The 14667-nt window shown below is 34.8% G+C and overlaps 1 protein-coding gene across 5 annotated transcripts; it reads right to left on the bottom strand.

The window, feature by feature from the left end:
- Nucleotides 1-3379: 3379 nt before the first annotated feature.
- On the bottom strand, nucleotides 3380-5421 carry LOC131077611 (uncharacterized). Of its 5 annotated transcripts, none has more exons than XM_058015137.2 (2): nucleotides 5268-5421; nucleotides 3380-4185 (listed from the first exon to the last, which is right to left on the bottom strand). In XM_058015137.2, the coding sequence occupies exon 2, from the start codon at nucleotides 4149-4151 to the stop codon at nucleotides 3717-3719; it is 435 nt and encodes a 144-aa protein (XP_057871120.2). In that variant the 5' UTR covers nucleotides 4152-4185; nucleotides 5268-5421; the 3' UTR covers nucleotides 3380-3716. The 5 variants fall into 5 exon arrangements, with proteins under 5 accessions (XP_057871120.2, XP_057871124.2, XP_057871122.2 ...); XM_058015141.2 differs by lacking the exon at nucleotides 5268-5421 and adding an exon at nucleotides 5038-5186; XM_058015139.2 differs by lacking the exon at nucleotides 5268-5421 and adding an exon at nucleotides 4829-4932.
- Between the last annotated feature and the right edge of the window lie 9246 nt (nucleotides 5422-14667).

Raw genomic sequence — 14667 nt, 5'->3', positions numbered from 1 at the left:
CGGGTCCTGGGCCAAAGAATGCCCTTCCCTTTTCTATCTTTTAGGTTTTTCTTTTGCAGCGATAGGTTCTTTTCCCTTTCTGGTCTTATTAGTTTTAGATGATGATTCCATTTGAATTTTGTAAAAGAGGTCTGTGTGCAAACAACTTACTTGGAATTACTGAGCTTTATCTGTGAATTCACCCAATTCCTGCTTTCAGTTCATCGCCTGTGAATTCCTTAATGTTGTGCCCTTTGATGCTTGATCCACTACTTATGGCATATTTAATCAGTTAGTAATGGTGCTTTGGACAATGGTCACTCAGGCACAAGTTTGAATTTAACGGCGATGTGACCTTCCCTGGGATTTGTTTATGATTTTTGCAGCAATCAATAATCATTTCGATGAGGATATGTCTTTCGATCATTTGTTTCTTTAGTCCATCGATCTCTTTGTTTCTATCGACAATACTTTTGTTTTGAATATTACTTCGATCAAGTATTTTTTCCCTTCATCGAAATACTGTATTCAGTCAGTATGGTTGTCTCCTCATCGAAACATGTCTGATATCCATCGGGTCTTATGTCGAAGAAATCTTGGGCTTTGGTGTCCTCCTTTATTTTTCCATCGAAATACTTCTTTCATTGATATCACTATGCCCCGTCGATGAATGAGTCTATTATCTCACCGAAGCTTTTCTTTATTTTCCCTTATCGTTCTTCACCGATAAAGTTACATCGGCAAAACCACGCATATCGAGAATATGCCTTTTAACCTCCTCGAAACCTATATCCTCATCGATATCTTTTATCGATGTAGCTTCCTTTTGTCTGATCGATATTATTCTTTCGATGAAAACGCTCCTTTCGGTGGGTCCTTTTTATGTTGCACCGATAGTATTATTTCCTCAAGAACTTTTCTCGTCGATGAAGACCCTCTATGCTTTCTTCGATATCTTTTGTCGATGAAGTTTAACCTCCTCGAAACCTATATCCTCATCGATATCTTTTATCGATGTAGCTTCTTTTTGTCTAATCGATATTATTCTTTCGATGAAAATGCTCCTTTCGATGGTCCTTTTTATGTTGCACCGATAGTATTATTTCCTCGAGAACTTTTCCCATCGATGAAGACCCTCTCTGCTTTCTTCAATATCTTTTGTCGATGAAGTTATTATCTTCGGTGAGTCCTTTCGGCGTTTCCTTCCTTCGATGGCTCTTTTATATTGATGATAATTATTATTTTTTTTTTAAAAATTATCATCATCGAAATTACGACGAATACCAAGCTTTCGACCGATGACTTCTTTGACCGTCGGCAGAGTCCATTGGATTGTCAAATTTTCGACGGGCATGGCATCGTCGACCAATCTGACGCCGATTTTTTAACGGTGGATTTTGTCGACACTCCGACGAAAATTCGTCGAAAATCCGACAAACGGCCGTCGAAAATCAGCTCCGAATGTACTAGTGCAGGATTGTTTTGTTTGATGCTTCTGCTTGTCCATTCCCCTATGGGTAGTATGGCATGGAGAAGTGATGTTGGATTTTGAATTGTTCGCATAACTCTCGCACATATTGATTCTTGAAAGGACGTATGTTATCTGTGATGATGGAACTGGGAATACCATATCTACAAATGAGATGGTTGAGGATGAATGATGAGATTTGGAAGGTAAGTTGCATGATTTATCTTCTTCTCCCTTGTAGGTCCATTATTCCTTACATGGGGGTTTATCCTTCTCATACTTTAGAGAGCATCTAATGTTCTCTCTATCTCCAAGTGGAGCTTTTTCCTATTACTATTTCTCATTTTCTTGTTTTTTGAGAGAATTACTTCTTATGAGTACCTCACTAGGCCTTACTGCCAAGACCTATATTTGTATGTTCACATTCCTCATAAGTTGCAGTTAAGGATGAGTTTTGGTGTGTACAAGGTATATTACCTAATTGATTTACCTCCTTGTTCCCTTTAACACCCACCAACTAAAGCTTAATTAGGACATTCTTAAAGCATTTTTATTTTATGACTCAAGTTATAAGCTTAAGACACATGTTCTATCTTATATTGGCCTATGTGTCACCCTTGTCTATATAGACAAGTATTTCTCATTGTAATCTCATAATGTAATAATATTCTATATTTGTATCCTGTGATAGAGATAATTATTCTCCCATGTTGGGTCTCTTTTGTGGTTCATTGGAGCTTTTAGATTTTGGGTGGTTATCTTCATAGTGAAAACTTACATGATATTGAACATTCTATATCAACTCTTATAGTATGTTCTTTTTTATAGAAGTAACTAGAAGGTAATATTCCACACTTAGTGTGTCTCTTTTCCATTAATAAGTGAGGGTAGTCAAGGCACATTGCTACTACCAAAAGTGACTATTTTTCCTCCACAATATAGGTTTTGTGGTGAGCTATGTTTGATTTTAACACAATAATCTTATCTATAAACTATCTATTATTTCCATTTCAAAGCAAGTAAGAAAGCATATAAACTATTTTAATTGATTTTTAAATTCCAAACTAATGTATAAAAACCAATAGTAAGACTAGGTACATATGAACAAGAATACAAACCATTTTAGGTATATGAACAAGAATGCAAACCATTTTTAGATGGAAAGAGGTATGGAAATGAGAGAGACATAAATATATATATATATATATATATATATATATATATATATATATATATATATATATATATATATATATATATATATATATACTTTCCATGAGGATAGTCAAAGCATTAAATTGTGGGTTGATTGAAAATAGAGATATGAATCATCTTTAAATATCATGGAGAACCTATGGAGATGCGTTAAAATCCATTTTTTCATCCATCTTCAACACAATAGTATGCCAAGCTTATGTATCATGCATCCACGTTTATATATTATACATGGAATAGTTAATCCTTAATATGTTGTTGAGCCTCTTGAAGACATAATTGTTTTTTTTGTCTTTCTATCTTCCTATGATGAATTTGGAGTTAAGAGTTTGTAGGCTGCTGAAGTTTAGACGGTCCTTTAATTGACCCCCTTACTTAGATTGACTCATTAAGTTATAGAATCCCTTCATGGTTTGATAAGATAGTCCTTTAATTGACCCTCTTACCTAGATTGACTCATTAAGTTATAGTAATCCCTTCATGATTTGATAAGATGACAAAAATCAAGAATAACATAACAAAATTAAAATGAAAAAAAAAAAAAAAATCGCATTTCATCTATGTGCAAAATGATTGAGAGTGCTTACAACAAATAATTAGAATTCAAATCACAATACAAGGCTCCCAAGAGGAAATGAAAGCAACAAAAAGTCTATGAAGTCATTTATAAGAAGATGCCCACACCATCTCCTACTTTGCATAGGGTCTCTAAACCGATTCATTTAACATTAGTATACTTCGGAAGAAGATCAACCATCTATGAATCTTTGGGTCCTACTGTGCATCTCAATACATGACATAAAAAGTTGCAGAGAGCTGGAAAATAAACCAGAAACTCGAATAGTTTTATGCAATACAAAGGTTAAGCACAAGCCAATGGATACTTGTACATTCAAAATATACTTTGAGTAGAAAATGAACATACCCATGGAATGCTTGTTAAATAGAAGTAGGATATAAGATCTAATCTTTCACTAATAAATGTTTATTGTATTGTCCACCCACAAGGACATAAACACACTTGAGGCTTCAAAAAGACAACAGAAATCTCCTCCTATTTTTCATCTTCTAACTGGAAGGCCTCAATAGGAAAGGATTTCCCAATTCCCAGGGAGCTCTTAAAGTAAATTTTCTTATTAGAGGCCTCATTGAGACTCATTTCAGTAATCTGTACCCACACCATAAGTTCTTTGGTTTTGACTCCAGTCATCTTCTTCATCTTATGTTTTTCAACATAAGCAGTAAGTTCAGTACCATAAAGGACTGTCCTTCCAATTTTCTTGTTGTAGTATTCAACTGGCTTCTTCTGTTTAAGCCACACAAACCCAGTTTCCTTTACATAGCCAGATTCCTCCAGATTTTTCAGAGGAAGCAAACCCTTGGGAAGCCCAATTGCTTCCAAGAGCTCCAAAGATTTCTTGTAACATATTTCTGCATCATGGTACATCTCAGCAACACTTCTGTCATCTTTAACCACTTGGGTAGCCATAATTCAGTTCTTGAAATGTCTTCAGACAAGGACCCTAGACAAATATTCCAAAAAAGTCAGGCTCAACAGCTGAAAAGTGTTTATTTATAGCACTAGAGTACTCACATCCAATTCACAGAACTTGAAATTGCTCCTAAGAGATACAAATTTCAATTTCCAGCATTACAGTGAATTCAAGAATTGCCAACATACTTACAAAAGAATAGCATACACCATATACAATTCAATTGAAGCTTATATAGTAAAACATATCAACCTAACTCATAAACACCCATGACCAATCTATGTATTAACTTCTGGATTAGACCATGTAGGATTTTGTTAGCTTTTTGTTCTCAACATTTTGGAAGAAACTCAATGATCTATTCTTTTCTCTTCTCTTGCTATATGATTTATGTCCTGATGATGGATCGACCATCCAAAACATTGACAAAAAAAAAAAAAAATTACATGATCTAATTCAGAAGTTAGTATACTATGCACAAAAGATTTTGAAAAGAATAGTATATTCCACATACAATTCAATGAAAAATATAGAGTAAAACATAGAAACCTAATTCATAAAGAACTACAAATTCTGTAAAAGCACTACCCTCCAATTGAAACCATGGCTTGCAATTAAATTTTTTCTCACATCTGAACATCAATTTTAAACGCTACCATCTTAAAGAAATTACCTCCCAAATAATCTAACTCCACAAAGTTACACAGAAACACAGACATCAGCACCATTCACATATATAGGCTAACCATACAAGCTCATAAATAATGAGAACCCAACAGACTAGCTTTCATTTATTGACAGGCCAACAACTCAATATTGAGAATTCAACTACTCAGTTCACAAAGAACGATGGGCACAGTTTATACATTCATAAACACACACCTAAAATCCAATTCACAAAATATCTTCAGTACCATACTTTCAATACCAAATACATCTGATTCAGAATTTGGGCCCCTCTGGTCTGTTGCAGCATTTTAAAAGAGCGCTCACAAAATTGATGATACAAAATAAATATCAACCCACTACACAAATCAATTTCAAGAAAACAATTCACAAGTATTGTATCTGAAATCTGCAGAGAATACGGCCACATTTAAGGACTAACTCACCTTTCTTATAAGGAATTCTGAATTCCAAGGTGTAAGTGATTGAATGATATATGGAATCGAGCTCAATGCTGTGATTTGTACTTGGGCAATGGCGGCTCATGCATTGTGCAAGGACACTGAACTTTTTTGGTTGTTGGTATTCCATGGAATTTTGTTGTGGCCGCTCAACAACATTTAATTTGCGCAAACCAAACTACTGCATTCCATTAACTGCTCTATCTCTAGAGTCTTCTTTTAAATATTTGGCATGCAGCGTGGCATATACTTTCCAAGTGTGATTGAGGTACGTAACCCTAGATATCTTAAATATATCAAGGAAACAAAAAGTCAGAAACATAGTTCAGAACCATTTTTTTAAATTTTTTTTTATTTTTTTTCAAGTCGCGCAATTTAGAGTTTATGAATCCATGAGGAAAGTACAAGTCTGTAAGGTTTGATTCCTGGTGATCACAATAACATTCCAATCATTTAATTAGGGGAAGGGTATCAGTAGTGGACATAGTTTCAATAGTGGACACCTTTTTTTTCAATTCAACTTCTGGTAGTAGATTGTAAAGGAGCCCAAAAAATTGATAATGAAAAGTTCATTAATAAATATCACATGTACCAATAGTGGATAATTTTTCAGCTTTTTTGCCCTTTATTAGCTCATTTGTGCACCACTACCTACCCATTTGTACACCACTACTAGGACATTTGTGCATAACTATTGGGGCATTTGTCCATTACTACTGGACTACTACTGGATATTATGAGTTATCTAATATTGGCGCAAAGGTGTTTATGTATGGGATGACATTTTTAAATGACCACTTTTTGACCTTTCCGCATATAACGATTTCCACAGCGTGCATCTTACTACCCAGAAGTTGGATCCCTAGTTATAAGGAGTTAAGTCGTATACAAAGACAACCCAAAAAAAATTAAAAATCTACGTATGATTTGAGAGTTCTATGTGCACGAAGTTAGCTATGTCCACTATTAGTACGCTTCCCCTACGATATTATCTAAAGAAACCCTGAAAAAAATTATTTATTTTATATATTATTAGTTATTTTTATTTATTTAAAGGGTAATTTTATTTACTTCAGTGTTATTTTATAGTTTTAGTTTTCTTATAAATAATATTGACTTAAATAATTTTATTCATATGATTATAATATGACTTTTCAATATGATAATTTATTGATATTTTAAAGTTAGAAATATTATCATAAGCATTACATATTCAATAATACAAATATATAATAAAAGATTTACAAAAAAGGGTTATGGTTGTTAAACATATTCTATCATATTATAAACAAAAAAAATTAAAAATAAAGACATCAAGTTAAATGATCAAGTACATATAATTGTTATTAGGAGGAAGGTGGTGTGGATCTTCTTGTTGAGTAGCCAAGGGGAAGGCTTACATGAAGGAGGTTTAAAGACTTTCATGCCATCTTGTGTATCCTAGATTTAATGGCACCGACACTCCCTAGCCAAGAATTAGAAGAAGAAAAACAACAATAATGTCACTCACCATAGGCCTAGCATATTGTCCTTGCAAAGTCCAACTCCTTCATAGAGAAGGAGGTGATGAGAAATGACAATGGTTATGCAAAAAGGCTTGATTGTCTAGGAGTTGGAGGGGAGCATTTTCTAGTAGAAACTCTCATGTTATGGAGTTCACTCCCCTACTAATTAAGAAGTTTGTGGAGATGCTAGAATGTTGACACCACTTTTCTTCTTATCCCTATGTCTAAAAGTGTGCAATTATGGGCACATTAATTATTCTCATTACAAGAAAAAGAATATTTAGTAGCCTCAACATTATATATAGCATTATTTGTAAATTTCTAAAGTTATAACATAATAGAAGTTCTAAAAAAGTGTTACATTTTAGTGATAGACATTGATTAATAGGTCAAATCCTCAAAATAGAGCAATTCTCTAGGAAACTTGAATCTTGGTGAAAATGGAAAAAAAAAATTGTGAATCCATTTCTAAGCATATTAGGCTTGAGGGAAAGTCCAAATTAGATGCTTGAAGGAAATTTCATTATGTGACAAGAAGGAAATATTAAATGAGTAAGTATAATAAGCAAAAGTATTTCTTGAAAAGAAATAGATTGGTAGTCTAGACAACATAAAAGACGAGCAACATTAAAATCTCTTTTGTAGATTACTAGACATATTTTAGTTATAAATCTAATTTTGATGGGGGAAATTTAATCTTTACTATACATTGATCTTGCAAGGATTGTCAACCTTATAAAGAGTCCTATGGGTATATTTCCTAAATGCAGTTACAAAATTCCATTGCCAACCCTTCCACCAATTTGTTATTTAACCCTATCTTTTGAAGCATGGTATCACAAAAAAGGCACTTGAATGAAGGATGGAAGTAAGACCATCATACAAAAGTTGAAAATTCTATTGTGGCAACCATGATGTTTGATCTTAAGAATAATCTAAGTCTCTACTTGTGTGGATTCCACCTCCAACTTTGACTTAGCACGTTCACGATGGTCTACCTGAGATTGTGGCATGATCTAGTATGGACACCCAAAGCATGTATAGTGGCATAGGGCAATAGCGAGAGGCAAGGCATTGGTATCAGAGAAAATTGAAATAATTTCAAGCCATTGGCCGAACTGAGCAATCTAGAGCAATCTTAATACATTAGACTGACTTCTTTCATTTGTGCTTGTTGTTTATTTTTTAGATTCTGAAAAAACATTTCAAGGTTTAAAGATCCTTGATTTTAGGCATTTTCACCAATGGTAAACTTGAGCCATGGATAATAAGAAATCCCCAAAGGTTAATTTTATTGAAAGAGCTATTATCATTGGATCCATCTCTATCTCATGTGAGAAAAGGCTTAATCATCTCAAAGGCCTTCCAAATGCTTTGAATAATTAAATAACCTTTAATTATTTAATATTTGCAAGGGCATTGATGATACTAAGACCATGGAGATCAATTCTTTGCCAACATTTTTCCATAAGGTGAACAATTGACAATAAAATCTCTAAGAGGATTCATTTAAGCCTCCAAGCCATCAATTAATTAGAGTGGCCACTTAGCATGAAGAAAAAAATTTATTTGTAAACATTGAAATAATGTCCATCCTACCCTTTTTCTCAAGGTAGACAATAAATGTCCTACACCACTCCATGGAATCATTTGGGTTTCTTGGCATTGGCCTAAAAGAAGTTGTGTATGATCTTGGCAAACTTAACACAAGCAACGTTAGAAGGGGCCTAACATGAAGAATAATAAGTAGAGGTAGTTGCTAACACTTTGGAGGAGATAATTTAACATTTTCCAACCAAAGAAAGAGCTATGGTAGCCTAGAAGGATATATTGTTTTAAATTATTTGCATGAAATAATGGCATATAGTAGAAGGTAAGCCCAATTTAATATAAAGGGAATGCTAAGAAACTTGAATACAAGTCCTTTGAAAATCCACTTCCACATTGAATTATCTAGCGAATATAGTTACAAGAAAGGGCTTTAGTTGTTTGATTGAGTTTTATTCCTTCTTATGTCTTCCAAAAGATATCAAGGAAAGTTATGACTTCTTTGAAAGATGCCTATTTTCCCATAAGTGTAAGTAATGAATTGTATGCAAAGTGGCAATTGATAAGCAGCTTATATTTGAAAGGGAGACAAATCCCTTTTATGAGCACTTCACAAAAATATTTATTAACAAAAATGTAGCCAAATGATTATATATAAAATACATATATAAAATGGGTGAGATGACAACCTTTCTAGATGGATTTGAAGAGACCGAAGATGATAGATATTCTACCATTCGTGGACAGGCAAATAAAGATATCAAAAAAGGGCTTGAGCAACATAATGAAAAGAAAACCTCAAATCTAAGAACTTTTAAGCAAGGCTAAGATAAAAGGCCACCCAATGCACTTTGAGGATTTCTCAAAGTAAATCTTGAGGAAGATAATAAACTTTTGAGAAGCTACTCACCATTCCATTTCTTCACGTCTTGCAATAATATTTTGTAGAATACAACAACTATCAATGAATCTTGTCTATTGTGGCCACATAATAGAGGAAAATATATGAAAGATGCATAAATATAAATATTTGGCCAATGTGTTGTAAGAAACATTGAGTAAGGTAATAAACCTCCAACTAGTGATAAGATTTAGGTCCTCAACCTTATACATATGAATTTTGTAACCCCTAATTGACAACACTTTCCAATGATTAGTTATAAAGAGATTCTTGGTATACATTTAATAGTTCTAAGCCAATGAAATGCCATATCCCTTTGAAGAATTAACAAGGGAATCCATCTAGAATATGATCCTTCTTATTGGCCATTTGCATAAGAACAACATAGAGGTCATTCAACATGAGCATTGCATCAAAAGAATCTCAGGCATAATGACTCAACTTGGAAGAGAAAACATCCAGACACAATTACAAAGATTGCAATCTTCTCTTATTAGCCAATTTCTTTCATGCATACTAGATTGGTTGGGTATTATTTCTAAGACCTAGTGCATTGGCATACCAATCAAAATGCCAATCAACTAAGGTATGTGGGGGACTATAAACCCTCTTTTAGAACTATATGTATTATATACATGTGTAAAATAATAATAAAGAAATAAATGATTAATTCATGTAATACTAAAAACATAACATAGATACGCACCAAATGAACTCTTTCTTTCATCCTCCATTTTTATACATTACTTCAACAAAAAATGTACCAACTTCTTCACGACATGAGATTTTAGATCTATAATAATGTACACTTACAAATGAATAGGAGACAAACTCATATAAATTTGCAACTCTCCTTTATACCTACCTAATAAATATTTTCTCATAAGGCCAACTAATTTATTCTTCCCAATACAACCATGCATGTCTAATTAATCAATACAATCTTATTCGCAAGGTTTGATAATTGCATTATCCCATAACAATCATGTTTTGTCTCTAAAATACTCGAGCTCAAAGATTAAAGAAGCTATCAAAGGACACATAGATTAATGGCAAAGTCTATGTTATCGACACCTAGATGATGCTAAGTTCAAATCTTCTATAATACAAAGAATAAGATTTTGCAGCATCTACGTGTGTCAGACCCCCTATGCCCATTTTGTGGGCAACCTAAGACTTTCATTCACCTCTTTTTGTAGTCCAGAAGAGCTCAATAGCTATGAACATGAATTCATAAATGTTTTTGGCCCTTTTGGCCAGAGCCTTTTTCTTGGCATGTGATCTTGTTGGGTGATTCCCCCTAGTTTCCCTCAAAATTCAGGCAAATATGGCATTCTTTGAGGATGAAGATCCTATTCTCTTTATGGAAAGATAGGAATGTTGTTATCTTTTCTCACAGCTCTCTTGATATTCATGTGTCTTTGTTTACTAAAGCTTGTATTTGCAGATTCAAGTGCAAGCCCACAAAGTTGCACTTGAGGTGGCCCACTTGTAGGAGCTTCTGCAGCATTAGAGAAACGTGTTGGCAATTGATACTCATTTGGTAAGGCAAATGGCATTTAGGGTTGTCATTGATGGCAACTCATCTAGCAACTCATCTTTAGGTGCAAGTATTTTCTATCGGGATTCACTGATCTATCATTTTGCTTTGCTTGGGTTAACCGGTATTCACTACAATCAACTAGTATATTCACTATAAGTCCTGATCTGGGTAATGTGTATTCGTAACCTGGTTAAGGATGAAACTCGACTAAGAAATTTTGTGGCCCTAATTATTTCTTTCATGGAATTTTTTCTAGTATGTGAAGGCTAACATGGTCATCGGGATTATGTATGATATACCTTGTGATCTGATAGTCAACAGGTTTATTTTATTCATTGTGGTCGACATGTTTAACAAGTTAGCAGGGTATTTAAGGAGATCTTTTAGTGATGGACTGGATATATGTAGGAATGCGATTTTGGTTGCGAATAAATAAGATATTGATGGTATGCACTTTGGTCGGCGATAGGAAGCTTTAGTGTGCAGTCTCAACCAGTTGCTAAATAGGTCAGAACAGAGCATCAGTGAACCAATACATAGAGAGGGTTATCAGAGCTTGAACTGGAACTTATCCAGCATGTTCAGATGCATATTATAAGTTCATTTAAATGTTTGTAATCATTATGTAATGTTGTGTAATTCATTGAGACTTTTGTTTGAGCAGTGAGCTCTAGGCAGTTGGCTTGATTAATCCCCTCTATGTAATATTTGTATACCTTGATCAAGTATATAGATATTGTGGATATCAGCCTCACTATGGTTTTTCCCTTTGCAAGGTTTTCCACATATAAATATTGGTGTTATGGTTGTGCTTCTTTGTGTGTTATTTGGTTTATGCACTTTAATTTTATTTATCGTTAACCGATTCATAAGGAATAAGTTCAGAATTAGTTTTACCGGTAGAACATTGATTCACCTCCCCACCCCTCTTAGTGTTCTTGGATTCCAACAATTGGTATCAGAGCTTGGTGCCTCAGAAGAAGTTTAACCACTTGAGGAAGATCTGAAACTTGGAATCAATGGAAATCGTTTTGCTACAAAAACTTCAACTTGCTCTTGAGGATCTTGATAATGAGCAGATGGAAAACAATAAACTAAAGAATGAACTAATTCAAGCCAGAGAAAACATCATTTCATTGCAAGGAAAGCTTTCAGTTGTTCAAGCCAAGAGGAAGAAACTATGTGATCAAATGAAAAATCAGAGTAGTGATGAGGAAGATGCTATGAAGGATCAATGTCACAAACTCACTTAGGATAACACTATCTTGAAGAATGAGATGCAAGCCTTAACCATGAGAATGTGCAAGGAGATTGAAGATAGAAAGAAGAATGAAGAAAACCTAGATCAAGTATTGAAGGACAAATCTAATGAATGCAACAGACTAACACATGAGAATGACATGTTGAGACTTGAGTTGGTCCAGTCTCAGAACAATGAATAGGAACTTGAGAGACAAATCATAATCATGAGAGATGACTTACTCACTGCAAATGAGTACAAGGACAAATTCAAAGTCATCTCTGCAAAACTTGATGAACTACTAAAGAGTCAAAGAGATGCTAATGACAAGAGAGGTCTTCGTTATGAAGAAGGAGAAAGCTCAGGTATTGCACAACAAGATCAATCATCCGGTCAGAAGTAGAATCATGTCAACAACCAGAACCAGAAATCATCGGTAAGACAGCCTAATGCTCACAAATTCAATGGTACATGCTTTGTTTGCAATAAATATGGTCATATAGCAAGTCAGTGTAGAAAATGGAATAATCAGAATAATGCATCAATCACCAGTCTTGGAAATGTAATATGTCATGCATGTAGTAGATTTGGACATATGGCTAACTAGTGCAGATCAAAAGGAAATCAAGGGTTTAACAAAGCAATTCAGAAGAACAATATTGTTTGTTATGCATGCAACAAGATTGGATATATTTTTAAATATTGCAGGAGTAAGAACCCACTGATAACTAATGGAAAAGGAGATGAGAAGGGAAAGGCAAAGGTAGAAGATATCAAAAAATAGCATGAAAAAAGATGGGTAAGGAGATCAGACACACAACTGGTAGAACAACCGGTAGAGCCATCAGGTCCTGCACCGGAAGCAGGAACAACCGGTAACTAAGGCAATCTGCCTTAGGGGTAGGCAAATCATTTAAGATCATGCAAACACCCTAGATTAGATCTATAGTCAGATAATTCTAATTGTGGATGGGTACTCAGGCGATTTCAGGTGTTTACTGTAACCTACTTGCAGATTATGCGACCCAGTCAGACTTCCCGACAGCATTTATGATAGTGGAAAATTAGAGTTAATGGCGATAAAAGGGAAAAGTTAAGTTATTTTCTTCACACAGTAATTGAGCATACAGAAGAGCGATTTCCGGAGCGATTCAAGAGTTCAAGGCGATTCATGCAAGCACTTTCTTTCGAAGTCAATTTCATCATTGAGCAGTATCTTGAGGTATTTTCCGTTTGTAGAAACCCTAGTTTTAGTATCCACATTCAATATCATGGATTCTTCATCCAATGTCAATACTCCTTTGGTGGTGGAAATCAAGAATTGCCCCCACCCTGAATTCAAGAAGCATCCTTTCAAATCCCTTTTGGATGATCCACTGGGAGCGTTTTCCATGGTGTTCTTCACACTGAAGACATTAGGGCATACATTCACTGTGATATTGAGGAGCTCAGAGGTTATGAGCTATCTTGTGTTTTCATTGAGAATCTCATTTCAGACAACCAGTTGAAGCCGGAATTTGCCCATTTGCAAAAGAAGGGTTTTACCCAATTTATGGACTTCCCAACATTCGATGAGGCGAAATGGGTCCGATACATACTCAATTACATTCATGGAGAATTTATCTAGTTGGACCGGCCCTTCAAGATCACTGGGGAGGTAATCAAGAACATCACCTACTTGCACAAGATTGGAGGTTTGCTCGGTGCTAGGTCCAAGCTCTCCAACACAAAACTCTGCAAACTCATTGGCGTCACCTTCGATAGTTGTTTGATGAGCGTTGATGATATTAAGGAAATTGATGTTAAATTTGTTGGAATGATCATCAAATACAAAGTTTACCAGTCAAACCAGCTGAACTCTATCTCTGGTAATAATATTCTTATTTTCCATCAAATGGTAAAGGAGGATGCACATTATGATCTCTACAGTGTAATGCTGAAGGAGCTGATGACCAACCTTCAGAAAATTAAACAAGACCAGAAAAACACTTTCCAGTATGGTTCCTTTGTTATTTGTTTGGAATTCTACTTTTTGAATATTGTGCCCGGTTTTGGAAAAATGCAGTGGGATTTTGATCACCCAGTAGCCACTTAGATAGCCCAAATTTTGGATAGCCAAGGAGATAAGTAGCAAAGGCTAATTTATGGGCATTTTTCAAAACTTTTCAAGAGGAAATGAAAAATAGGGCTATAATTCCTAAATCTATAGTAGAGAAATATCAGGATATTATATGTTTTATGGTAAATAAAGATGAATGTATGATGGAAGTAGTCCAGCCTAGAATAGTTTGGATTATGCCAATGGGTTATGAGGTGGATGAGGCCACACATGATGCTTATGCTCAACACCTACTGCAAGCACCAGTTGATGAAAAAGAAGAGAAATTTGGCACAACCCAGGAGAAAGGGCTAAAGGTTCACCAAAAACAGGTTACACCGACAATCAGAAGAAAGATGACCAAGGTTGCAACCGAGACTCTAATTAGTGAAGGACATGACAGGGATAAAGTAGAACAAAAGGTCAAAATCCTTGAATCTCAGAGGAAAGAAGAAATGAAACAGAAAAGGAAGGAAGAGAGGGAAGCAAAGAAGACATCTTAGGCCACTCCCAATGTGGTCCCAGTAACAATTGAGTCTTCCAAGCAACT

Source organism: Cryptomeria japonica, chromosome 6, assembly GCF_030272615.1.
Source record: "Cryptomeria japonica chromosome 6, Sugi_1.0, whole genome shotgun sequence".
NCBI lineage: Eukaryota > Viridiplantae > Streptophyta > Pinopsida > Cupressales > Cupressaceae > Cryptomeria > Cryptomeria japonica.
The sequence above is the reverse complement of the archived record's forward strand: the minus strand, read 5'-3'. Positions and strand labels throughout refer to the sequence as shown.

Coding starts and splice junctions, on each gene's coding strand:
- LOC131077611 (XM_058015137.2), bottom strand. CDS start 4,151: ATGGCTACCCAAGTGGTTAAAGATGACAGAAGTGTTGCTGAGATGTAC.